We start from the raw sequence: 27,583 nt of genomic DNA on the forward strand, positions 1-27,583 counted from the left end.
GATAGTAAAACTAGCCTTCTTAGAAAATCTTGCTTAGCTGACAGCATACCTGTTTAATTTCTGGATTCTTACACGACCTGTGTCTACTGGCTTCCAACCAAGAAGGGCAGCCGGCACGCAAGCTACACGTGTTTGTAGTCTCACACCAGCCGCATTGCCAAGCAACAGGAGACTGTAAACATGCGCCACAGTTTCCATCTGTGTTCAGACCGCAACGATACACCTCAACTGAAAGCAAAGATATTGAAGATGTTGAGCATTTAGCTGTGGCATTAAAAGTGGCGTATTGATTCGTTTTAAAGCTGAAGCGTACCAACGATATACACTAGATACACTGCAAGGGATTTGACCAAACAGATAACAGGCCTCTAAGCTCCTTTATTTTTCCGGCGACCAAGCATGGCCTACAAGAGCTTCTTCCCGGCAGCCAAATTCTCGCTCCCAGCAGCCAAAATCAAAAATCTGTGTTTTTAAAAATCCGTTACTTGATATCGTGTTTTTTGCGTTCACTCAGGTAATAACAACGCAAACAACCCAGAAAAATATTTGCAGCTGTATTTAAATGCACTGCTTCCCGAGTAGTGTAGACCTAGTCTTCGAGTTTTTATAAGTCCGCGCTCCGATTTTTTTGCGAAAGTGTATCAGCAATATTGCTCGTTGGCGTGAGAAGCTTTGTCTGTTTTCTAGCTAGAACTAGTTACAAGTTGCAATTAGTGCTAGAAATGATAATTGTCTTGATAAACACCCAAACTTTTCAGTAATCGACTTTGTCTTATTTGTGAAAAAAAGTTGCAAATGCGAGTGAACAGAAAAAAGATTCAAATTCAACGGTTGGCTTATGGAAGGCGGCCACCAAACATGGCGTACTAGCGCGGTAGTTTCGGGGGGCATTTGACGACTTCTTGGTAGCCAGGAGCTTAGACGCCCGAGATAAAAGCAAAAGACAATAAAATTGTAAACTAAACACAAACTCATCCATCGAAAGCTTTGGTAAAGGTTTACAGTTTCATCAGTGAAGTTTCATTCATGCGAAATTTATTCAAATAACATAACAAGTCTATTCAAACTTTTACAATGTAAATTTATTTTTCTTCTAAAGGCTTGATAAGGGCTATATGCATAGCCGAAAACGTTTGCCATTTTGTTTTTGTTTTCATAATGTTAAATGTTGTGTTGTTTGTCAGTTATATATCTGTCTATTCAAACGAAGTCTTGAATGTAAAAATTGGCCGAACAGCTAAAAAATCTGGTATTTCATGTACTCTCATTTGAGTATTATCAATAAGTTACCAAAAGCTATAAATTTACTTTTGACGTTGTGAGGATTATCGATTTCGACTTTCTGTCCCGATCTATCAGTTGTGACCCGAAGTGACGCCACGGAACTTCTCACATTGGCCGGGAGTGAACCCTAGAAACAAAACAACGTCAGTGGGAGATAGCCAATCAGTTGACAGAAAACAAGTTCATTGAAGAACGTTTGCAGTTACCACAGCAACATGAAATACGCACAAACCATAAAAAAGTGATGCAATCGTTGAGAACAGTTTAGTCGATAAGCAAACTTAGAATAAGGGTTATTCTGGAAATGGACTTCAATAATTTTTATATCACAGATTACAAAACACTTTAGATTTTTTCCAACGACAAAAAACATTGAAACGTTATAAAAGTGATGAGATTTTGCATTGAAATGCAATGTCATGTGCCTACACTACAGTACATTTAAATAAATGATGATAAATAAAATCAAATGTACCTTTTGTTAAAACTCGACGGCTCAAACAAACATCAGCCCAGAAGTTTATTGCTTTCGAGAGAACAAGTCAAGGTCAAAAAATTAGGCAGTTTGATACCCAACCCAGACAGCAAATCAGTCGCCTTTTACATTGATTCAACGTCTGCAGACATTAAATCAATGTAAAAACGACCGATTTGCTGTTTGGGAAACGACATTTTCAAAATGTTAAAACTTCCATCATACCTTTACGTTGAGGCATTCGATGATATTGCTTTTAGGCTCACGACGCGCAGAAAATATGAGCACACCTCTACCATCCATATTCATCTCACACTTGAACGTAGTCCATTCGTCTGGTAGCATGGACGCCTTGAGGGGTATATTGGTCCGCCTTTCTTCGTTAACATACACCTTGTTTTCTTCTTCTGGAAGTTCGGATAACTGTGGACATTTCTGAAACATAGAAATACGTAAAAATACATGCAACTGGAATAGGACATTTATTGGAGTTAGTATTGAAAGCAAGTTACTGTATTGCGTATTAAAAGTTGAATCCTCACAAGAGATGGGCTTTTTCTATCCACAATGAATTCTTTTTGTAACGGCAATGGAGAAAAAAGTTTAAAATACGAACGTGAGTGGAGAAAATGCAAATGCCAACGGAGTGGAGAAATATTGGTTTGCGGAAGCCGGCGACCAAACAATAAAACATGGCCTACCGACGCGGTAGTTTCGGGGGCCATTGAACGACTTCTCGGCAGCCATGGCCGTCAGGAGCTCAGAGGCCTGTTAAATCAATATAATCAACCCTCCACTTCAAGGGTCCATGTTTAATTGGAATATCCGCCCAGTCGGAACAACTTGACTGTGTGTGATTTCATTTCAATGGTTCTAATCTAAATGATGATGCAGAAAGATATTGACAAGATCCAAAAAGGGTAATCAGAAAACGAAAAAAATCTCACACAAAATCTCACTAACCTCTGTGTCACAATACGGTAATGTATTGTCAAAAATCGAGACTCGAGAGGTTTTGTTGTTTATTTTCACTAACGTCCATTATTTTCACTAATGACACACAAATGAAACGCAAGCGGATAATAAATACTGTCGCAACATCGTACGATAGTTTAACAGAAAGTTTACACCACAGACGTTACAGATTACATGGCGGTCATTGAGTTTGGATGGATTTGTGTTAGCTTTGAATCATCTGCTTGGCATTTCTGCTGATTCACAAAATAATCCAACAGCTAGTACTGTATCATAAACCTGCGTCAAGGCTATGTGGTGCAAATGCGAGTTGTAAATAAAGCTCTGGTGCAATAATGGAACTTATACCTAATCAGAAAAATAATCGATGTTCACATTGATTCAACGTTTGCAGATGTTGAACCAAGGTTAAATAAGACTGACTTGCTGGCTAGAATGTTTTTGTTGGAGTTAACATTCCAGTATGTGGGAAAACGTAATATTTCATCATGTAATATAGAATCAATACTACACTACTACAGTCTACATTACAGCCGACTTTACAAAAGTAGCCGAAGTGTGAAAATAGAAATGAATAGAAACTGCAAAGTGCCGCACACGAATTTCTACCGAACATTCGAGAAGTTTGGGAATACTCGGAAAAGATTGGTAGCCAGATTTCAAACCAGAAGCAAACAATGGTTTAAATTCGATATGACAATACAGGCCACATTCTTTCAACTCAAAGGTAGTTACAGAGAAGAGAGAACATTTCTCAACACCTTTGAACCTTTGTTCAACAATACAAGTCAAGAATGAATGACGTCACAGATTCTTAATTACGCAGTTTCAACTGAACCAAGACGGTTCAGTAACAGAAAAATCGAGAAAGCAAAAACCGCACAGCAATGCACCTTTTTTCAGATGCAGGTTTGGAAAATAAAATCACTAGATTTCATGTTGATAGCTTGCATTGAAATAGGTGAGTTGGAAATACGGGACTTTCCGCTAATAACAACTAGACAAACCTACACTTTAGAATAGAAAGGCACACTTGGCTGGTGGGATGTAATATAATCTTGTTAACAATGTTCCTGCAATGCATTTCTATTTTTATTTAACGCTTATAAAAGCGCTTTTTGTTTACCAATGAACAAAAGAGAGTACAAACGACATCTGTTTGCTTGAGATGGGCACTGGGCAATGCACTGGAATTTTAGTCTTGTGCAACTTCGCTGCTTTTCTGGAATCTATTTTGTGCATATGCTGGCTCACAAGAACACACCTTCATGGAATGCTTGCTGGCGCACGTTGTATGGGACAAGTATGGCACAGTTTGGCACACAAGTCTTGTCAGCCATGTACTTGTACATTAGACAAATGTTTTAGTTTGCAAACTTAAGTTAATTTGTTAACTGAATCAAAAGATGTAGGTGATTAGAAACAATAAAAAATAAGTAATGAAACCAGGCGAAGGAAAAGCAAAAATGGATCACAGGATCTTGTGTCCAATGAGTTCCCTTGCACTGAATGTTTGATAAAGGATGACATAATCAGATAGCAAATCAGTCCTTTTTTAATTCAACGTCAAGACGTTGAATCGATGTAAAAAAAGAATTGACGTTTAGTAACTGGTGCTGGAAAACTTGGTTTAAATCTAAAACTCAACATATTGGATAGCGATAAGACACACATTCCATAAATAATTTATAACATTGCGGTGGAAAGGCAACATACTTGCCACATAAACCTAATAATTTACCTTAACATTACATAAATTTATATTAGTACAACGATTAAAAAAATAAAACATTCTGTTAATGCCAATGCCGTGGATTTATATGACCAGACAGCACCAGGCTCGATCATGTTTATTCTTGACTTAGCTCTTTTTCAGGTTAATGCAAATAATAATAAACTGATAACGAAATTTGTATTCATCTTTGCATCAAATGTCTATGTTGCCATTACAAAGCGTTGCTTAAAACGCCAAATTTAAATCGGATAATAGCTGGTACGCTATTTTTGGGAAGTATATGTCATCTTTATTTAATAATAACAACTTCCTATAATAATTAGCGATCAGGCTGCATACTTGCTGAATGAAAAGATAATTTGCGCATTGAACCTCATACTTGCATCACACAACAGATCTTCCCCAAATGAAACTTTCTCTTTCGGTCTCTGACATTGTGGCAGCAAAATGTGATGAGGAGAAGCAACAATCGATATCGCAATTATTTGCATTACTGAAGCAAATATTTCTGTACCTTAAAAATAGAGCGATAAAAAGCAGTCTGTCAAAAAAGTGTGCTTTGTATCTTGACTGTGCATTTTTTAGTACGTTTTGTTACTTGATTGTCGGCTGCATTGATTGTTTGTGGGTTGTATTGCTTGTTTGTAGGCTATACAGTCGGGTGGCGAGAACTGATCACAGCACATTATCACAATGTTCTGCGCTATGAAAAGCTTGCACCCATGGCGTTTGAAAGCCTGGAAAACTCGACTTCAGAAACGCCAGAGTTTAAAAACTTCGTTGAGATGCAATAACGTTTAGAAAATAATGCAAAATCCTGATGAACACTCAAACTTTTCAGTATTCAACATAAAAATCATCGCAAACTTTCGTCCTGCGGTAATCTAAATTTCAAAGTGTGCTGGCAAAAACAAAACAAGAAATATCAACAAAGCACACTTGAACAAGAGCACAACAATGTGCCTCTGTGATCGAATATTCTCTTACTTACAAAAGCATAGCTATCTGATGTGAAACGACGTTGAAAACATGCAAAAGTAACAAATTTTGATGGCCAGGAAGCTGTAAACGGTTCAGAAAGTTTAAAGACTTCGAAAACTTGAAATCCGTCAAACCATCCGATACCATCAGGTTCGGTGCACAATCCTGCAAGGACCGTGTACGTGGCTTCAAAGTTATCATACTTTCCTAGGAAGTTGTTTATATTGACAATCTTGATACTGTCAGTGTCAACTAAACTGCAGTCGCGCTGGCCCAAACATGAAAAATAGTTTGTTTATTTCTGTTGATGGAATATCGCGAGATGTCAAATTTATGTCAAACAAACGGTAAAAATTGGAGTTGTAAACTTTACGCCGAAACAATTCCGTTTTTACAAATTGTTTGTCGTAGTAAAACAAACTGGTTTTCTATCGTAATTAACGATAATTCTAAAAAAAACAAGTGCATCTACTACGTTTAGCTCAGGGGCACACTGAAAAAGATTTTAATAAGCTCTCCCCTTACTTCTAATAAGTTTAACTGCAAAAGCAGTGCAAAATCATACCTATTCCCGGTCGACAAATCACTTCTTATTTCATTAACTGACTGTCTGCAAACGATGAATAAACAAAAAAATACTGATATGCTGGCAGGGCAACACAGCAAAGACGAACGCAAAGCCGCAAAATTACTGTCTAATGTCTATGCATAACATAAAGACTCTTCTCAAAAAAATAGCTACAAAAATTACTTCATTTTTACTACACCGTAGGTCATGGTTACAACTGATGAGATGAAAGACGGTGTTATATTCACAATTAAAGAAATAAGAGCTCATGTTTTTCATCCTCTGTGTTGATTCCTCGATGTTATTGAGGATGAAAAGTTATACAAAAATCCTTCATTAAGGATGCAACCGAACAATTAAACATAAGTAAACAAAATCAGTTGAAACTTTTATAATATGATAATTTATTGGTAAGGCTTTCGCAACCGTAAAGGCGGCTTCTTCAGTCTCTTATCAAATTATATTTGAATCATATTCACAATCTGGTCTTGTGATGCAAAAAAATTCCACGGTCAAAATAACATCGTAAAATGAGAAAAAAACATGACAATAGTTTGAGAACTAAGCTATTGGCAAGTCAGCTACAAAGTCATTCAGCTAATTCAAAAATACTTTATATTCAATCAGGTGTGACAAGTCTGACCAAATCAGGCGTGTCCTCAACATGCAAGCGGCGTAGGTTGAAAATCTTAAAATTATTATGCTAGATCAATATCTGACCTAATACAATTGTGTGGGGGGTTTGTTTGCTCGATGGCATGGAATACAATAGCATTTGAATAGAAGCGCAAGAGGTGTGGATGCAATAGTGGTGTTCAACTGTTCAATACAAATACATTTGAGTCAAATGAAATTGAATAATATATTCATCTTGAAATTTAACTTGAAGTGAAGAAAATATTTTGCGTCCAAACGAAACAAAATTTGGTTGTATGAATGATTAAGTTTTCAAAAGATATCTCTTCATTTGTAGGCCTGGTGACCCCTTTTCCAGGCCTCGGGGTTTTGATATTTCTCCGACAGCAGCACTGAGAGGTCAATAGAGAGCAGACAGTTTGATTTTGTCATTCTGGGGATGTACTATGCCGTGACATGGTACAAGCACAGATATTTTAACTTTAACTTTTGTTTTGAATAACATTAATGGAACTGGTAACTTTTGTTGGAAATTTTTTTTTTAGAAATTGCTCCTAACTCAACAAAAGTTGTGTTTTCTGTGGAATCATGCCATGGTGGAATATAAAGCTTGCTGGTATGCGGATGGTTATTACAAATACAACGAATTCCTTTTTGATTTTTGCTGACAAAAAGAATGTTAATTGCTTGTCGCATGGAAACAAATTTATGATGCAATTAACTCAGCGAACAATAGGGTTATTCTTACGTAAAGATTACATTGAAAAACATAAATTTGATATGTTTTGCTATAAAAACATAAATGTTGACAATGGAAAGACAATATAAATAAAAAAAATGTTGCAGTAATCCTGGACCGATAAAATTCCAAAGATCACTTGCAACATAAACACTGAGACGTCGATAATAAAAGCTAGGTATCATCCTTAACATCTGGAGGTAACCTAGTAGCATACAGTCACCAGAAGAACGCAAGTCACTTTATTTAAACACTGTTTGTTGGTGAATGGATGATCAATAAGACTTAACACATTATGTAATAAACAATCTCTATTCCGGTTTAGCAGAAGATTAGCAAGGATAATGCCACTTATTGGGGCAATACTAAGCATAGAAATTATTTGTTAAAAACATTACCAAAATGTATATGAAAGCAAAGATTTTCGTTTGCATTGGTTCAAATTTACTTTGCTTTTCAAATCGAGCAATGTTACATAGTTCTATCTAGTTCTGCGCACCATAATGTCATACTCTAAGCATACTATCAAATGCAAAAACGAATCAACTTTGTATCTTTAGTTAAAAAATGGTAAAGACGCGGCGTAAGAGTTTTTTTTAAAGTTTTCCTTATGTATTGCATGCCTCAAGCGCCTGAAGTACCACTTTTTCCCTTCCACAAATATTTGAACTCCATAGTTGAAAACATTTCATGCAGCGGAAGTAGAAACCCTTGAAGCAGTAGAAAAGGTAACACTAATACTGTACATTAAATGACGTTTAAAATACGCACTTGCATAAAGCAGTAAGGCAAACGCATGATGACATCAAGTAAATAAAAGCGACGTCAGTGCGAAGTGAGGCGTGACGGGAAGCCGCGACAGGTTCATCGGATTAGAAAAACACGCAGTTAATTAAAGGAGACAACTTCATAAACAGATATTCTCCACTCAGGCCTAAGAAAATAAACTTAAATTTTGTAAGGGTACATATAACTGTTATTCTTGGCTTACACAAGTCTTTCAAAGCTAGACATTCCGCGAACCATTCATTAATCGTGTCTCAAAGAATGATCAAGAAAATGAAATATCGTCTGACAGGTGTCAAACCAGCAAGCGATTTCGCAAGAAAGATGGTGAAATACTATAACAATCAATATTACACAAGCTTTCGCTTTGTCCCAATGCTCTCGCCATCATCTTTGTGGATTGTTGATACGAAAACACCTTGTTCCTTGTAATGTGGTGAGCACCAAATTTAAACATTAAAAACAATTAAACAACCGTCATACATTTGAGTGAAAACCAGTGTAAAAACAGTTTTCAACATAGTGAATAGGATAAGTCACATTACTGTAGAGATTGCAACATTATAAAAGACTTGAGATAACATATTTCAAGCAGATGAAAACAAAGGAACTATGATAATACAAAATGACAAGGTGATAAAATTTTACTACCAGGGTAATACAAATAGTATGATTTATAGATATTACAATAGACAAGCACAAAAATCTTATACAAACTACAACAAGTAGAGAAACTTAACATCAAGGGCAAATCAAAATCTTTTCGCATACGGTACATCTTTTGTACGTTGACCAACGTAATCAAACGGTTTACAAAAGTAAATTAAAACGTTTGGTATCTCAGGCTAAAAAAAACACAAAAAACAATGTTTTCATAAGCCGACGATGCTGATGAATAAAGTGACACTGATAGTTTTCACAACCAGGTGTCCAGGAAAAGCACCTTTCAGCACGACCGTTTCAGAGGAGTCTCGGCATTATAATTGGCTAAAACTTTTGTAGATGCAGTGTTCTCCAACGTTACATTACAAAAAAATTCAAAAGTGTCCATTTGTTGAGAGCTTGGTGATCATCACACAATCAAGTCCAGTCAGCAAAAGTTTGAATTTTTACATCGCTTTAACGATGTAAAAGCGAAAGTTTGTACTACCTACAAAGCAGCTCCCATTTATACAAGGCAGTTTTCATCGTTTGAATTACATCATCAACGTAATCACTTTTTATCCCTGAATACCCTATGTACAATTGTAGATAATTTAAACAGGTCAATCTGAGGTTCAGAAGAAGGACATGTCAAGAAATTGGAATTATGAGGATGGAGAGTCATTGTGAGGACACAAAATCAACAACAAAAATTCTCCCAACGCCCAGTTAGCAAGCGGCTAGATAGTGCATCGCCAAAGACTGATATGAACTACGGAAGCTTGTTTTAAACCGGTCAGATATCATAACGATTTCATTTCGCAAAACTCTGATCGACGTGTACAAAAGGAAATGAATGACGTCACTAGACGTAAAATATTCGAAGCAGTGTGAATTTGTGTGTGTGTGTGTGTCTAAGCAATGAGTCTATGTGTGTGTTTATCTGTGTGAGTCCATGAAAGCAGAGCAGCCTACAATACAATGGCATTCAGAATTTTCCAGCATCAAAAATCTGTCATTTAGCGTTGTTTTACATGTGAAAAACAATAACGCATACAACTTACAAGGTGCACCCAAGGTAATGATGCACCAGTCTATAACTTATCAGCAAAACGGCCACAAAAAAATGCACAAACTCAAATGCTGCATGATATGAGTTCAACGCAAATTCAACGAAAAGTGATAAAAAATTAACTAAAGTTTCATTTGTCTGACAAACTGCATGGTCTAAAGAAAACAGGGAACACCCTTTCACTGATAAAGTCCCACACACAGTCGCAGTTAGCAAGACCGCTGATGGCAAGCTGCTGCATGTAGCAATTAGTATCTTATTTTCTATCTACTTCACGACAAGATAAACATGTAATTGAAACACGGGCCATCAAAGAACATGATATACACTTCCACTGCTTCCTTTTATCTGGGAATTAAAATGTTTTATTTTTAATTAAATAACATTTAGTAACGTTAATGCACTATAAGGCGAAAACATGCACGAGGTCAGACCGCATCCAATCAGAGTACAGCATATCATGAAGTAACTCTAATCTTTCACTACTTTAGGCCTATGCCAATAGAAATTTTGTTGTAACAAGTTACAGCATTTTGTTATTTTCATTTTTAAGTGTTAACAAAGGTATGTTGAGTGTGCAATGCAATATTTCCCTTCTATTTATAAAAAAAAAACGGGTCTGCTACTATTCGGTGAGTCCGATTCGGTGAGTTCCTAACAGTGTTGTACGCGTCATTGAAATAAGTTGACGGCGTCAGCGTCAGCGCGAATTGCCTAAAAACTTTACGGCGTAAAGTACTGCGTAAGCTCTTAAAGAAATTGACTGCGTCAGCGTCAGCGCTAATTTCTAGCGCTATTTTTTGCCAGCGTCTCATAAAACGGAAATATTTCAACCAAGTTTAGGCTAACAATAGCTAAAAATAAAGAGCAGATATTATGTTTTGAGACTGTATTGTAATGAGCTGCTTAGCCTATTAGTTATTTCCTTACAGAAAAAGCAAGCATTTCAAAACGTTTGTCTGACAATTTGCTGCGTTTGGGGCGCATAGCCTAGGCTATTGTCCTTTCCAAGTGAAAACATGCGTTCCACAGCAGCGCTGGTTGGTATTGGTGTGTTGTATTTCAAAAATAAATTGAAAACGTTTACTCGGAAAGGTATCACTGTTCCTAACGTGCTGTGATAGTTTAGCATGTATAAATCTTTTAACCAGGTTCACTGCACCAACACCGCTCTTTTCAGAGGCATAAAGCTCTTGAAATAAAGTATCTTCAACGTTCCGCGAAGCCGATCATGGATTTTTCGCTTTCTGTCTCTGATCTCTCGTTCTCAATACATGGGTGATCACTAGGGCCCGCAAAAGTCAATAATGTCAAAAATTTTTAAGGACCTCGTCTATCCACGAATCCAAGAATAAAGTTATTTTTAGCACCTAGGGGACTGTTTCTAAGAAGTTTATAGGTCAAAATAAAGTCAAAATTGACAATAAAGTCAAAATTTGTCAAATTATGGCTTTTGACAAACTTTTTGTGTTTCTTGAAAGTAATTTTTGTCAAAATCCTCGTGGAAACATTGTAAATCAGGAACTGCGACGCAATTAAACCATATTAACCCATAAAAGCAGGAAATATGTCACAATGCTGACGGATCAGCAGTACCTTTTATCGCAAATTGCCCATTGTTTATTCATTGTTGCGTATTTAAATATTTTTTATAAAAAGCTCCATCTTCACAAACGTAGTCTTTTCGAAAATCAACAGTTTGGATTTTAGGAATAGCCAAGCTAAATCGTCTTCAGCAAAAGTTAGACAGATTTGTGGAGATTTTCCTATCGCCGAAAAACACGACGCACTTTTTATAATCCATAAAAACCTTGACTTTTCGACAAAATATTACGTTTGGGTCTGAAATCGACAAAATATTATGTTTGGATAACTAGTATCAATTCAAGGAAGAAATGTGACCTTTACAAATAAGCAATTTCGTTAGGTCAAAATAAAGTCAAAATTTGATAAAAGTAAAGTCAAAAAATTTTTTTTTTAGGTCAAAATAAAAATGGCCCTAGACTGATCACCATTTGGCGAACTTCTTCCGCGTGTATTCCAGGGAGCCATTCCAACCAACGCAAAAGCCGGTAATTCGGATGAGTCGCGCTGGCCAGAATACATTGTGAAACCATAGGTGAAACTCTAATTGTGAAACGAGATTTTTCATTTTTTTTCCATGAAAATAAAAAATGACGCATAGCGCTTGACGCTTGAAATCGGCAAAATAGTTGACGGAGCTATCACTTCCGTCAACTGAAAAATAAATTGACGGCGCTAGCCTCAGCGTCAACAAAAAGTTGACGCCGTCAAATGACGCCGTCAAATTGACGGCGTCAACGTACAACACTGGTTCCTAACCCCTAACCCTAAAACGGCAATAATAATTAGGCTACGGTACCCGTTAATTTAAAAAAAAAATCAAAAAATCACCGAATAGGGAATCGGACTCACCGAAACGGGCCATTCCGAAAAAAAAACATCATCTACCTTGACAAGCATTTGCGACGGGTGAAATTTACCTTTTGGGTAGAGGGTGTAATTTCACCTATATTAATGCAGAGATTTACTAAAGCTCAAATGGTCGACTGCTTGATAAATGGACACATTCTGACCTAAAAATAGCTGATAAGGTTCAATTTTAGGGTGCTCATTTGGGATTGGGGTGATCTGAAGAATTCAGATTTGTTGTTGAAATTATGTGACATTGAAATAAATCCTACACGAAAACAATGCGTGATAAAAGTAGGAAACTCAATGGTTGATAAAGTTTCAAAAAAGAACAATGTGGGCTATCCCTGCGATTAAGGTTTAAACAAAGTTGCGTCACACAAAACTTAGCTGCACCAGGGCATTGCTTTCATTCAATGGCAACAAAGACAGTCTAGTTTATGAAACGTTTGCTGAACATGAGTTTAGTACCTACATTCTGAGCTATGTTATTTTTTATTAAATTGACCAGGCCGGTTAACCTTTCCGCTTCGAACAATGCATCTGTTCAGTCATATTGGGCACACTGCTCTCCTGTGAAATGTTTAACATTCCATCACAAACCACAACGCGAGTGAATTGCCAGTTACGTAAACTATCTCCATGAACTCAAGACCAGCACGCTGCGTTCAAAGAACACCACGCCAGCAAAGGTACCGTAAAGCGACGTTAAAGAGATGCGAAAACGTCACATTTCGGTCGCTGGGAAAAAGCGCACACGGTCACACATGATGATGTGAGGATATCAGGCGACGCGCAGGTCAATACTTTACTACTTTAGATGTTGATTAAACGTTGCTAGACACTACAGTGAATCATTGTTGAAAACTGGTTAAAAAAATAAAAATCATCTTTGCCAGTGAAGTTAGACTAGAAAAGGTTTAGCTGTCAAGTTATTTCGAGCAGTTGTTAATTTGTGGTCAAAAAGGGTTGAAGTGCAGTTAGAAGAAGATATTTAACCCAAGCAAAATTTTCAAGAAATTACTGAACGGGGCTATTTACTGGGCACATCCTGCATTCTTTAACTCAGGGGTGTGCAACGTGCGGCCCGCGGGCCAAATGCGGCCCGCAAAGAAAAATTGTGTGGCCCGCGAAGATGTGCCAATTTTGAATTGTGCGCGGCCCGCGAAACGTATTTATAATTTAGTTTAGTCTGGTAGGCCTACGTGTGAACAATTCATTGTGGAGTGGATTATTGTACTGTAGCTTTAGCACCTTCTGTTAACCATTTTAGAAATCTCCTACCGGCCACCACAAATCCATTGTATTTAATCATTTGGAACGTAAAAATGTATGGTCACATAAAAGGCTTTATGAACATTGAACAAATTACGACTTAGGAAAGCTCACATACAGACAGAAAATCTTTTCCACTTTCTAACTTTGAGAGACTATGGAATGCATCCTGAGAAGAAAACTGCATTTTCAGACCAACTTGAAAAATTGTTGTATGGTTTTATGGCTGTTTCAAGGACTTTAAATCTCATGAACATTTGTTTGATACATTGATTCTCTTTGCCATTCAACGCAGACATTGACAAAGCACCAGCTGATATCCAACATGAACTGATTGATCTTCAAGAGAAAACGGATTTAAAAGCAAATTATTTAGAAATGAATCTTGGCGATTTTTACCAAAAACATCTCAACCAAGATGATTTTCTTCATTTGAAAAAAATCATGGCTTCAAAAATGGCTCTTTTTGGCTCAACGTATTTGTGCGAACAATTTTTTTCTAAAATGGGCGTCATGAAATCTCCCTATTGGTCGATGCTGACAGACGAAAACTTGGAATATGGACTTCGCATTGCGAGCACTTCCATTAAAGTAAATTGGGAAAAGCAGTCGGGAAAAGAAGCCAGCTGAAAATTTCTCACTGAACTCGTTTAAAGTCAGTGTGACAATTACTTTGAATAGCGGTTTTCTTCAGAAATTTATGCGTCTTAACTTATTATTTCTGCAAAGAGATAACCCCTAATAACGCCATACGAATAACATGAATAACAAAAAAAAACTACTTTTTTGTGCCTGCAACTACTAGAAATCATATGTTAAATAAACGTGCGGCCCGCGGTTTCACCCAGTTATTTATATCTGGCCCTCCTGTAATAAAGGTTGCACACCCCTGCTTTAACTGCTTGCTAGTGACTTTTGTCAGTGAGTGTAGCTTTAGCTACAGCAAGAAATTTTATTGGTTTTGGGAATATTCAACTCGGAGTACTAAATATTGCTTCATCAATGTAAGAAAAGGCCAACGGATAAGATCGAGTAAACTTTTCGAAAAGCAATAAATTAAGAATATAACTTGAAATGACCACAGCAGACAAAGGCATGGACAGTCCATCAATCGATAACAAGAAATCGCTCTCCCACGTTTACAAAACCTGTTGGGGAAAACAAATCCAGCACTTAAGTTAACCTATGGTTTGAAACGCGCACTTTGCTTATTAGATCGTCTGTGTACATTCACAAAATGTGTTTGAATTTCGCAAAAAAAAAGCTTTTCAAAAAGTAATTCAAACACTTTTCATATGCCAGCCTCAAAAAACATCACACAAAAGCTATTGAAGTCTCATTTAAAGCGATTAGAAGTATCTGAAAAGTGTCTTTAGTGCTAATGCCTGAGTCAGTTCTGAACAATTATAGTATACACGCGTCAAGTGCCAGATACTCGGCCAGAAGTTGTCATTCTTACTACGTTTAGCGACGTAGAAACAATGAAAAAGAACATGTGTTCTGATAGATGAAACAGGGGCGTAATTAGATCTTCATTCTGTGTTTCATCACAAAAAGCCTCAGCCAAATGAAAGTAAGCTCTGTCACAAACATCCGCAACACAAATCACAGTTTTCCCGCCTTTTCCATGACGTCACACAGCAAAGCTACCTTGTTTACACCAGCAAACCAAGTCCAAAGGCTAGCCAAAAGCTAAGTCCTTTTTTGCATTGAATCAATGTATGCAGACGTTAAAACAATAAAAAAGACGTTAAAAAAGACTGATTTCTGGACTAGGATATGTTTTCAATGCACACAGGAAAATTTTGTTGATATTACATAGAACTCAACGAAAACCGAGTTTGCGCACAACACCATGGCATAATGAAATGAGAAAGTGGTTTTCAAAGATGAAAACCAGTGATAAAAATATTTTCTCAGTTCATTGGGAACTCAGAACAGAAGACAATCATCAGCAAGAAAAGTAACAGAAAATTACAAGACATCTTCTAAAACACTCACTATTATTGTGAGTATATTTATGAAATCAATAAAAGATAGCATTTTACAAATGCTAGTATCACCGACACCAACTATGAGTGAAGCGTAAAGCTTCCTACAGTAGTAAGTAGTAACCACTATATTTACAATTGCATATTCACGAAAATAATCTATTAACAACAAATCACACTTCAGTGACTTCGATTACCTGTACCAACATCGATAAAACGATGGCAATACTTAGCAAGCACTGACTGAAACCACCCGAGCGAAGGATTTCTCAGACAGCTATTGCACAACACGTAAAAATCAATATTGACATATGAGTATGTATGACATCTTTTCGACATTGTTTGCCCTTTTAAAATCAATTGTGGGTCGTGTGACATAGGATTTGTTGCACGAACAGCACAGAAAAGATTAAAAGCTTAATTTAATGATTCTTGGCAAGACAATCGCCCAAACAAACACTCAAATTGTAATGAGGTACAGAAAAACATCAAAAAATCTATGCCACAGACTTTGTGTTTATCTCACTGAGTCACCTTAACAAAAAACGGAAAAGGGTCTTTTAAAACCTTTTGGTTTTGTGTACGCTACATGGAAATTAGTAAAGATTTAATATCAACTTTAACATGATTACACCAACACACACTACTAATATCAAAGTCAGAACAGTGGAATTTAGCAAAAGTGAAATCTACCGCGCATGCCAACCTAAATGTTAGTTTAATTACAGACTTACATCGGACACATTGGCGTTGGTCTGTGGACAGTAGGAGCTGGACTGGTGAGTGCAGATGTTATCGGTCAGGCACCACGCACAACTGAATGTAGAATTGACGCAGGACATGCATCTGGAATAACATTCCCGATCATTTTCAACTTTCCTATTGTATTGTAGCTTAATCCGAGATAGGAAAATTCGCCATTTCGACATTGACTCAACGTCTGTAAACGTTGAATCAATGTCAAAATGTGGATTTTCTTATCTGGGATAATAAGCTTAAACAAACCACACACATGCGGCTTTTTGTTGTGTGATTAAACATGCGGAAGATAATGCACTTGCTACTTACATACTTGAGATGTTTATAAGAAACAGCAAAGTGACGCATTTGATACTGAGGCTTGGTTGAAAAAGTATTGCCGGTTGCCCTATTTATGTTTTTGTGAACGATAGCATTTTATTGCAGTTGAAATTTTAGCAAAAAATACTCGACCACAGAAGGATTTTTTGACAAAAAAAAAATTCATGTCTGATTATAAGCAAATGGCAACACTGGCTTGTAGTACTTACGACGTGTAGACGGAACACTGGTAAAATGAGAAATCGGTGCTGACAATCGTCGTTTTTGCAGAGCCACTCGATTGATATTGGAGGGACAATGGTACAGTAAGATGGCCTGAAACAATGGCAAAGTGTCACAAGCAAATGCTGGCTCACATAAGTTTTTGATGACAAGCCAATAGAATATTTTAAACTGGTGGCATTTATTCGAAGACAGCAAAAATCCGTCATTTTTACATGGATTCAAAGTCTTAAATCAATGTAAAAATGGCTGATTTTGCTGTCTGGGTTATTGATTTTAAACCTAAATATACAAAAACAAACGTTGGAACGTTCGAGCATAATCTTTGATGAACAACAAGCAATAACAAAGAGCACAAATGTAATAAGATGTAAAATTCAACTAATCAAGCTTATTTTGTAAATTGCTTCTAATTTGATTTTTAACATTTTAAGCTACTTTTCACTTCACCTCGATAATTCGCAGCCTTCTTAAAAACAAGATTTCAAGCTAAATAAAGCGTTTGAAAATAACGTGCATAATGCCAGTGATTAGAAACAAACTTTCACATAGGTAGTTTCGGTAACATTGAATTAGTCGCCATGTCTGTTGCAGAGAGCAGCTTATTTATTGGTGTAAACTACAGTGTTCTTCATAGGTAGGGCGCTTATTAGCAAAATTGTTTCTCAACTTAATGGAACGTGTGTTTTTTGGTTCAAGTTTAATTGACTGCTATTTTAACTACCACCAAGAAACACGTTGTTAGTCACTTCTCCCCAGAAACATAATAATGATGAACAACATCGCATTACGTAAAGCTGATGACACGAAAAGTCGCATTTAGTTTGAGATAAAACATGGCTTTGAGAAGTTTTAATGCATTACGTTAGCGTTAGAATCAACGTCAAGCGAATGCAGCCGCTTCCAAACGCCATAAAAACGAGTTAGAGGACGTTGCGTTAATACAGCACTGAAATAATACGATTTTGAAAAAGTGGACCTTTTGTGTAATTAAAAGAAACGTACCTTCTCCAGGAAGAAAGTCTGGAATTAGATTCTTTGGAGGTGACACGCACTGGACTCGGAGGGGGGAGCCTTGCTCGTTATTCAGTTTTTGTATGTTTGTGGCTCTGGGGCTATAAAAGTCTCCAAAAGAACAAAAATATCCGTTCCTCAAGTAAGGAATGTTGTAGCCTTTCAGAAAAAGCTAAAAAAAAGTTTGAGTTTGATGACTGGAATGCGGAACGTTACAACCGAAATGAACAATGCAAATCAAGTTTCAATAATCAAGCTTAAGATTCAAGTCTGTTGAACCCTCTGAGCTAAAAATCACAACCTGAATAGAATTATTTTTCTAACAAGGATTATTTTCCGCGCTGGACAATCCATCGCTTGTTAACGTCAAGATAATGTAAAAAAAGATACTTAAAAAAGTATTGACAGGCTAAGTTTTATTTCAGAAAATTGTTAATAAACTAAATTAATATAATAAAATGGGTTAAGTTATAAAAAAAACAAGTAACAGAAAATTCACAAATGCCAAGTCGCAAAAACGGTCACAATTCTTCTGTGACAGAATGTGACGCTTCTGTTGTATTGTTCTTCGGCATTTTTTACAAGCTTAAGTTAGAATGCACAAGAAACGTCCTGTAACTCAAGCGGCAACATGTCCTGCGGCATATCGTAAACAGGGGCTTCATTTTTGTAATTACTGAGGCATGTAGACAGAGAGAAATGAAATTCTTTCTTTAACAATGACGTATGCATACCGGTTTCGCTTTGTTACATATTAGCGTTTGAAGTGGTTGTGAAGGAGAACTCCTAAACGTCAAAACAAGGTTGTTTTCTTTCAGTCCCACCCAGAAAATCAGTAGTTTGACATTGATTCAATGCTTGCACACTTTACATCAAGGTAAAAGATGATTTATAGGCCGGCAAATGTGTTCCACGAGGCAATTCAGTTAAACTAATTACCGCCAATCCCGGTGAAGTCGCCAGTAATTGTGACGCAAAACTGACATTTTTAAGGAGCATCATAGGACTACAATCAACTTTCAATTAAGCCTATGAACTGGATTTTGGTGCGGAGTCAAATTCGTGACGTATGGCTCTTTTTTTTCGATTCACACAAGATCAGTTAAAGATGCAATTTGACCTTAGCAAAATAGATAGCGAATATCGATTCTTTGATTCTTTAGCTTTGTAATATTTTTTTGACAATTTTATCAACCAAACCGCTATAATTTTATGAAAGTACATGGTAGCCTTGCCGTTTGTTACCAGAAGAAACCAAGAACTGTTGTAATTAGATGTATTGCGAATAGTCTTTTGGTTATTTGCTTTGTAAATATTAGTTCAAGTCACTCTCAGTGCAGAGAAAATTGCCTTTTGAACGTTCCCAGACGTCACTAAGTCTCCCTAGAGTCACTAAGTCTCCCCTGACGTCACTAAGTCTCCCCTGATGTAACTGATTGCATGCTATGGGTGGGGGTTGCTTGTAGGGCAACTAGCAAGAAAGCAAATCAACCGCTTTTTACATTGATTTAACGTTTGCAGACGTTGCATCAATGTAAAAAATGGCCGTGCTGCCAGGGTAGTGAAATCAATCAGCAGACCAACAACTATGTCAGTGTCACAAATAGTGTGATATCAACGACCCGCATAACAATATTGGTTCACAAGACCAAAAGCTGAAAAGATGTTTTGCTTTACCACCCACGGTTCACACAAAACCGATTAAAATAGTTTCAAGTGTCGACTAGGCACAAAATCTCTATCAGATTGTGACAGTCAAGTGCGGTGAGACCGATAAGCAACCGTCGCAAGTGAAGAAAATCCAAAAACACATTTACGTGACACCTAATTTCGTGGCCAACAACTTAAAAAGTTTGGAGGTAAAAATCTTGAGTTTTAAGTTTAACGTAAACCTTCGCTAAAGTTTACACGCAAAGAGGTAAGCATATGGACATTGGACAAGGCAGGGTGCCTTGGCTCCATACAAATTGTAGTTTTGATTTATAGTAGCATGAAAAATAAGCTTTCGATATCATCTTTTTTTCTTATTCTCGAGAAGTCGCAGTTTAAAAAATACTGATTGGTGATTACTATAAAGCCAGCACCCATATTGAACAGAAGCAACACACACGTAAAGCAATACAGTAATTTTGAGAAAGATTGCCTCAGCTCAGATAGAAAAAAACATCAAAGTCATATTACCACGTGTACTCCAATCACTTGCATTTCAATGAGTGGAAATGTTCTTAATAAAATGCTTTGAAAATGTTTATGATAAACAAAAAAATTCGAAAACCTTTTAAAAGTCTGTTGTGACCACTGATTATGTTGAGGAGTTTCAATTTTAGAGATTCTATAAAAAACAAACCTTTTTCTGTGAGTCTGATGCTGTGAGGGTTAATGGATCGTTAGATTCCAAGCGAGGACAGCTTCCTCCACTCTTGATAAACCAGTGAGACGTTTCTGCCACAGAACGTTCACAATCTCCTGAAGAAGTGCACCTGGAAATGATTAGATTTGTAGAATAGTGGACTAGTAGTACTGCTGGTAATGTTGATTTCGGTTAAAGGTTGGGGGGTTCTGTGGATAGTGCTGGCAAAAATTGGCGGATTGAAGTGGTCTTTGCAATAGTGCACAACATGCAAAAGCAAAATTTATTACATTGTGCTTTCTGCCCACCACTTCTATGTGTAAAGTTGAAGTAAGCTGCGGTATAGTGTTTAAGTATTGTTAACTTGTATCCTTAACTGGCATTTGAGTAGATGGCTTCCACCAGAAAAAGACAAATTTATTGAGAGTAACTTTTTTGAGTAAAGTAATAGAAAAACAAATGCTTCATAGAGTTGATATTGCCACATTTCAATTAGTGCTGCAAGTCAACAATGAATTCCGCGGCCAAAAACATCACAACTCTGAAATAGGTTGGAAAGCGACCAAAAGGCTGACAAAAGTAATATTGAGCGGATGTTTTTCGTTTTCGTAAGTTTTGAAGACAAGACAGAGATGCAAAGCTTATGACTTATCAACACAAGGTAACTAAACACATTACGAACATTAGTGCGAAAATCGAAGATTTCAAAACAATGCTTTCAGACAAAAACTAATTGCTATCAAAATGAAATGTAATTTACTTGTTCTCCAAAGTACACCATCCACAAAACGGATCTTTGGTAGCTAAACATGATTCGCAATCTTTATATTTGGAGCAGTTGTATAGAGGAAGACCAACAATGACCCGGGGTGTCATGGCATACAAACGTTGAGGACCTGTGTTATCTTCATAGCTGAGACGTATAGTCTTAACAGTGGACAAAGTGTAACCCCCTGAACCACTTATCGGCACATCAACAGAAGGGGTGATGACCACAGTTTCGTAATGGACGTTAGTTTGACTGTCCATTCTGTTCGCATTGAGTCGAACCTGTTTCGAAAAAAGTGTCAAAACAATAAAGGAAACAATTACAATGAATAATTTCCTGCTTTTTGTTTTTTATTATTATTATTAAAGACAATTGTTATTTGAATCAACGGTCTCCGGCCTTTTTTCACTCAAGGACAGGCTTTGAATTGAAAATAGCGCCGGAGACTGGGGAAAAACTTAGTTTGACATCAAGGCTACTTATTGGTGTAATTTTTAACAGCAGTTTAATGCATTTTACGCTGCCAGTTGCCTGCTGGTTAGGCTTTCATAAGCACAGAACCGATTCGGTGAGTCCGATCCCTATTCGGTGATTTTTTCAATTTTTTTTTTTTAATTAACGGGTACCGTAGCCTAATTATCATTGCCGTTTTAGGGTTAAGTTAGAGGTTAGGAACTCACCGAATCGGATCCAACGAATAGTAGCAGACCCCATTTGTACATATGAAATGCATTGTTGCAATTGTTTTCACTGCAATCAATTTATTCCATGGCTAAGAACATACTTTCAACCAAGTCGCACTCTTCACGGCCATTTTGACCGATTGTTCTCAAGACTTGGCAGCAACCTTTATGCAACCCAGTAGTTGGGGACACCAGATTTAAATTGCTCACTATTTAAATTTATTACATTGCACAGAACATCTTCGACATAACTTTCGCACACAACAAACTTGAAAATTATTCATGTATTATATATATTCGGTTTATAAAATAATCAAATATTCAAGAGTTATAAATTGAATTCACCTTCAACATTTTCCCACTTTCAGTTCCAAAAAATCCCACAGTGTGTTTATTTTCCTTGTCTTGTGTGATCTCTATTGCAGTTATAGTAGTATCACTTGTCATGAAAACAGCATTTTTAGACAACACATCATCTTGCAAATGGTGAATAATCTCCAGCATGTCCTTATTGACACAGACAATATCTTTTGGTGTAAATTGCTGTAATGCAACATCACAAATATTATATAAACATATAAAAAAATCTACAACTACATAATTGCTACAAAGATAACATCAGCAAGAAAGTGGCCTTCAGTTGGGGCATATTGATTGCAAACTAATAGTCAGGTTAACTTCAACAATCGGAAACTTCACTCTGTTAATCTCGGTGACCGGGCCTCTGTCAGTGGTTCAAAGCCTCTACAAGTATGCGAAACCGCCAGGATTAAGCTCTGCAAGAAGCTTTCCCAGTCCGAGGATAAAGATTCAATCAATCAAGTGTGATGCTGGTATTTATCACAATCATTTCAAAATGTATCAATAAACAAACAGCAATAGATGTTGAAATTCCTGGTGATATTTAAGGGGGCAGTTCTACTTAGAATCGCATTTTTCGTACTTGACATAAATAACAATCTACACACAAAAGTTCACCCACAAACCATATATTGCTGAAAAAAGGAGGAAACAAGCTATCCAAAAATATTTACTTTGTTAAGCTGGGGCAATCCATTAAGGGTTTATACCATTTTGAATTTGTACATAAAATCAACCGATTGTCTCCATTGCAGCCCTAAAAACTTGAAAATGGCAAGAGGTAGGGACTTCAAACTGCATGGTGATCCAGTAGGGTATCCTAGCCATGAATTGATAAAGGGGATTTCTTTTAACTCTTTTATTTTTTTATATATATATAAAAAATTTCATAATTGCTATGCATCGAGAGCAAATTTGACTTCAGGATTTGGTAATAAAATATTTATTGTATACTCTGAATATTTAAACAAAACTTAATCATTATGTCCGTAAGGGCCTACCGTACATCTGTTAAAAATTTTAGCCAATTCTGACAAGCAAGCTTCTAGAAGAAACATTTTTAGTGCACAAAAACATCATTTTAAAAATAGAATTAGGTAAATTTATGCCTTTGACTTTAAATGTGACTTTTTTTTTTCTATGTCCATTCACAACAACTAAAATATACATAATGAACAAAATACTGAGTTATGAAAAGGTGGCGCTATATAGCTTATTCATTATTAGATTTAGTAAGGGAAAATACAAAATATCTTGCAACTAACATTCTCACAAAAATGCAAATTTTTATTCACATTTTAAACTGAGGAGCGTTCAGAAAACCTTCCGTTTGAAGCCTAATGAGGGAAAATAGGTAAAAACTGACTGCATATTCGGAATCTACGATAAATTTCCAATATATATGATATCAACAAAATAAAAAAAATTTGAAATTTTTTTTTTCTAAGTAGAACTGCCCCCTTAACCCGTCAGAACCAAAAAAATGATTTATATTTGCCTTCTACAACGTCAAACTCTGGTAAGAAGATGCTATGTTTTAATGGAGTGAAACTATGGAATCAAGTACCAAAAGAAATAAAAGAAAAGTCTTACAATGTTTTTAAATTTAAATATAAATGTTTATTAAAGAATTTGTACAATGATCACTCCTGAAACGTATCATCCGCTTATTTCTCTTCACAATATTTTTTTTATGTTGCCCTGTGTTATTCCATTGTTAATGTATTGTTAATTCCATTGTTAATTTTTACAAATTAAAGTGCTGGTATTGTGCTATTTATTATATACCGTATGTGTTAATGTTCTTAATTTTGGGTCTTTTGTTTAAATGTTTGGGTGGCAGCTGACTTTGGTGACCTTTTGGTCTTTCGCTGCCATCCTTGTTGCGCGAATTATTTGTGTTTATTGTGTTTTTGCTTTTTGTGTCTTTTTTTTTCGCCAACAAAACAAAAAATAAACTGAACTGAACTTAAATTACAATCTTGAAAATAAACTAATATCTATTTTTCTGGAGGCTAGAAAACGTTCCTATTGGATATGATACTTTGGTTTTGGCAAAAGCTGTATGACACAAGCAAAGACCAGATACAAGTCAGAAAGCTTGTGCTAGTGAACTAGAAATTTTAGTTCAAGCAAATGCGAAACTACATCATATAAGATTTCATAAAGTTGGCTTCAAATTATTTTTGTTGTTGTTGTTGAAAGCACACTTGTAGCAATGCACAAAAAATGCCAAATTGAAAATTCACCCATCTAATGTGGCCAGCATAACGAAGCTTTGTGCCCCATAATGTGATGTTCCTTGACCAAACACTTGTCAATAAACAAATAAAGCTTCAATAATAGCAAAAAAAATAAAAAATCACACAATTGTCAACTTACCCCCAATCCACAGTTGCTGGTATCTAACCTCTTTATCCAAGAAATGGGTTTGGGTACACGTCCTCTTCCATTTTTCATGCAACGGCTTACCAATGCCAAGAATCGACTTTCAATATCAGCAAGTGTGAACATACACACTGCGCTTCCAGACCGTCCATTTGACTGCACAAAGGAGATAAAAACAACATCTTTAGATTTTCCACGATTTGTAGGGGATTGCAAACCTAAGTTAGTCTCTAGTATAGATCCAACGACAGATTTCCTTGAAGCTACAGCTCTGGTGTATCTAATCCCTTGCACATTACACTCCAAAGGTAATTCCAAATAGGAATGAATTTCATAAGTGGATTGCTCCATACAAAACTGACTGATATATGTGGTGTGATCACCTCTTATAAAAGTTCCATCATCTTTTGTTGCCGAGTGTGTTAAAACAAAATAAACTGTGATACCACTAGAAAATCCACCGATGAAATTAACACGAAAATTATTATCAGCAAAACCAGCATCTTTCATTCGTATTCCAACATCACTGCCTGCTTCATTCAGATAAACTGTAAACATTTCATTATTTAAGTTATCCCGAGGCAGGTAGCGTTTAGATAATGTGTAAAATGATGAGTCAAATGTATCTTTTAATGCTAGTTCATCTTGTGTAGTTTTGGATGATCCTACAAACAAGTAGGTCTTTCCATTCTGTGTGGTGTCTATGTAACCAACAGTGCTTAAGTATTCTTTGGCAGTAACATCTTGAGAAGAACGTCCGATGCTCATAGTGCTGTTGCGCAATATTTTTTGTAATTGTCCCATCTGTCTTAATTCACAAACTCCCTGTTCTACACTTCCACAGGATATGATTCGATTGTTGTCAGCATCAACCAACAAAAGTTTATTGACATTATCTGTCAGACCATCCCGTTCACATTTGCAGGCAATGTTGTCTTTCACCGGGCCAGTAACAATTGGTAAAAAATAATTTCTTAATCTGCTATCAAGCTGGTACAGTCTGTTACGAGCACCAATGTATATATGTCCATTAGTTCGTTGCTCAATGGCAATGTTGACAAATTCAAAAATGTCTGATTTGGTGTCAGAAAACTCAGCTTTAAACTCTACTCTTTTATAAATCTCAGCAACTTGGCTGTTACACAGTTGATAACATAAACATAATATCAAAGTGCCAAAGCATCTAGTTGGAGTAAGCCTTTGAGAAGATCTGCTTGTCATATTTTCTAAATATGATCTTTCAATCCTTTCTGTTTAAAAACACAAACGATTCTTGATTGCAGCAAGTAAGCTTAGCTGATATTCAGCTATTAAGGTTATTGCCCAAAAACAATGACATCTCCAAATGTTCTAACAATTGTTGATTTTGTTAACAAACAATGGCAGTTTCTGTAGAAACAGATTACCAGTTAAATTCTAAAACGAAGATTGTCAATGTTAGCAGAACTAGGCTAAGTACTCCAATATGCAGCAGATAATGCCCTTACCAATGCAAACCTAGCTCAAAACCCAACTTAAGTTGGTTGTTAAAAAACACTGCTGGCCTTCACCCAAGGTGCAATAATTTGGGTGGACATAGTTATTAAAAGGTAAGCAAGAGAAAACAACTGGCTAGTGGCTACCCTATTCTTATTACAGCTGAAAGCTTAATATAATGAAATCTATATTTTCTCCGTTAGTAATCAAGTTGTAACATTCCTTTCTTCAACAGAAAAAAATTTAAAGCATTTATAAATTTTATACCCATCACATAAATCGGAACTCACTCTGTGTTTTAAAAATGATACTCAAATACTCAAAGACATTACAAATTGTACAACTGACTACACTTTGCATATTAGCCTATCACATATATAGTATATATATGTATAATATCATTCTAAAATATTTGTTTATATCCTTTAATAACATAGCCTAATGATTTAGTCTTGAGTTGGATGAAGATCACAACACACTCAGGAGCAGCAAGATGACATGATAAAATGATATTACATTCTACAGTAGCCTTCTGCATATAGTAAGGACAGCATAAAACAAATAATTACTTAGGCAATACAACTACACAACAGAAGATTTTTTGGTTCTAGTGCTACTTCAAAATAAACTTGTTGAAATGCAGTACAAGAAATAATAAACTACCATACCCTAGATCTAATAAAAAAAAAAAACATTTAAAAGCATGAAGTTAATAATGAAGATTGAAGAAGGTAGCCTACCTTATTCAACAATCACAAAACATCAATTTATATTTTGAAGAAAAGCAACTCAAAACAGCAGCAAGCAATAAATTAAGGCTGTGGCTATATTTACAACATATAGTAATAGCCTTATCAATAGCGTTGATAAAGAATTCTACCCTAATTTCAGAAAATTTTAAAGCTGTTGAAAGCAAAAACTTGTATTTCAAAAATTGTTTTTAGTGCTGGGCAAAGATCAAAACCCTAACCTTATTCTAACTCTAACCCCTACCTTAACCCTTCCTAACTTTAATCCTAACTCTGTAAACACCTGATTGTAACCATGGCAGCAAGTCCACGGGTAAAAATAACCACTTTGATAAATTAATCGCTGTAAGCAAGTCATGCTATGCTGTTTCTTTTCCATTAGAATGATCACAATGCTAAAGAATAAGTATGAGGTATCACTGGTACAGAACATAATTACAGTAAAGAGTGTAGATACAGTACATTGGAAAATCAGTGTTGATTCTTACATGAATTTTTGTAATAACTGCATCCTATGTCAAAAAACTTTTGTTTGTGTTTAAAGCTTATTTTTACTACAAGTTTGATAAGATAAGTCTGGATGCACTGCATCTACTTTCACATTGGTATCTGATAATCCACCTTAAATATGCAAAAATAGGGGTGATACAATCCACAATCAGTCAAAGCAGCAAAAAGGAACAAGCATAGATTATTATCAATTGCGCCTTATACTTTAAAATGAGCATGCTACATCATCAGTACAAACTAATGAATGAGCCAACAACGCAATGACTGTTCGACAACTGCCCTAGTCACCGACTCACCGCTACAATTTTAAGGGTAGAAAATACAAATTCCCTCAACCCTTTCACTGGCATTTAGCAATAATACGATTCACACAAACAGCATTCTGCATGT

General features: G+C 36.1%; 1 protein-coding gene across 1 annotated transcript in view; it reads right to left on the bottom strand.

Annotated features, from left to right (window-relative positions):
- The window catches only part of LOC145788338 (plexin-A4-like), a 43,946-nt gene extending 18,267 nt beyond the window's left edge, over positions 1 to 25,679 (bottom strand). Inside the window, exons 1-10 of the mRNA XM_082600116.1 lie at positions 24,453 to 25,679; positions 22,056 to 22,253; positions 21,019 to 21,308; positions 20,256 to 20,388; positions 17,900 to 18,080; positions 16,882 to 16,987; positions 16,327 to 16,438; positions 1,985 to 2,194; positions 1,309 to 1,411; positions 50 to 228 (exon numbers count right to left, since the gene is read on the bottom strand). Coding sequence (XP_082456242.1) covers positions 50 to 228; positions 1,309 to 1,411; positions 1,985 to 2,194; positions 16,327 to 16,438; positions 16,882 to 16,987; positions 17,900 to 18,080; positions 20,256 to 20,388; positions 21,019 to 21,308; positions 22,056 to 22,253; positions 24,453 to 25,679 — 2,739 coding nt within the window. The remainder of the gene's footprint in view (positions 1 to 49; positions 229 to 1,308; positions 1,412 to 1,984; positions 2,195 to 16,326; positions 16,439 to 16,881; positions 16,988 to 17,899; positions 18,081 to 20,255; positions 20,389 to 21,018; positions 21,309 to 22,055; positions 22,254 to 24,452) is intronic.
- Positions 25,680 to 27,583: the final 1,904 nt, after the last annotated feature.

The sequence above is a fragment of the Aplidium turbinatum genome, chromosome 2 (assembly GCF_918807975.1).
Source record: "Aplidium turbinatum chromosome 2, kaAplTurb1.1, whole genome shotgun sequence".
Lineage (NCBI taxonomy): Eukaryota > Metazoa > Chordata > Ascidiacea > Aplousobranchia > Polyclinidae > Aplidium > Aplidium turbinatum.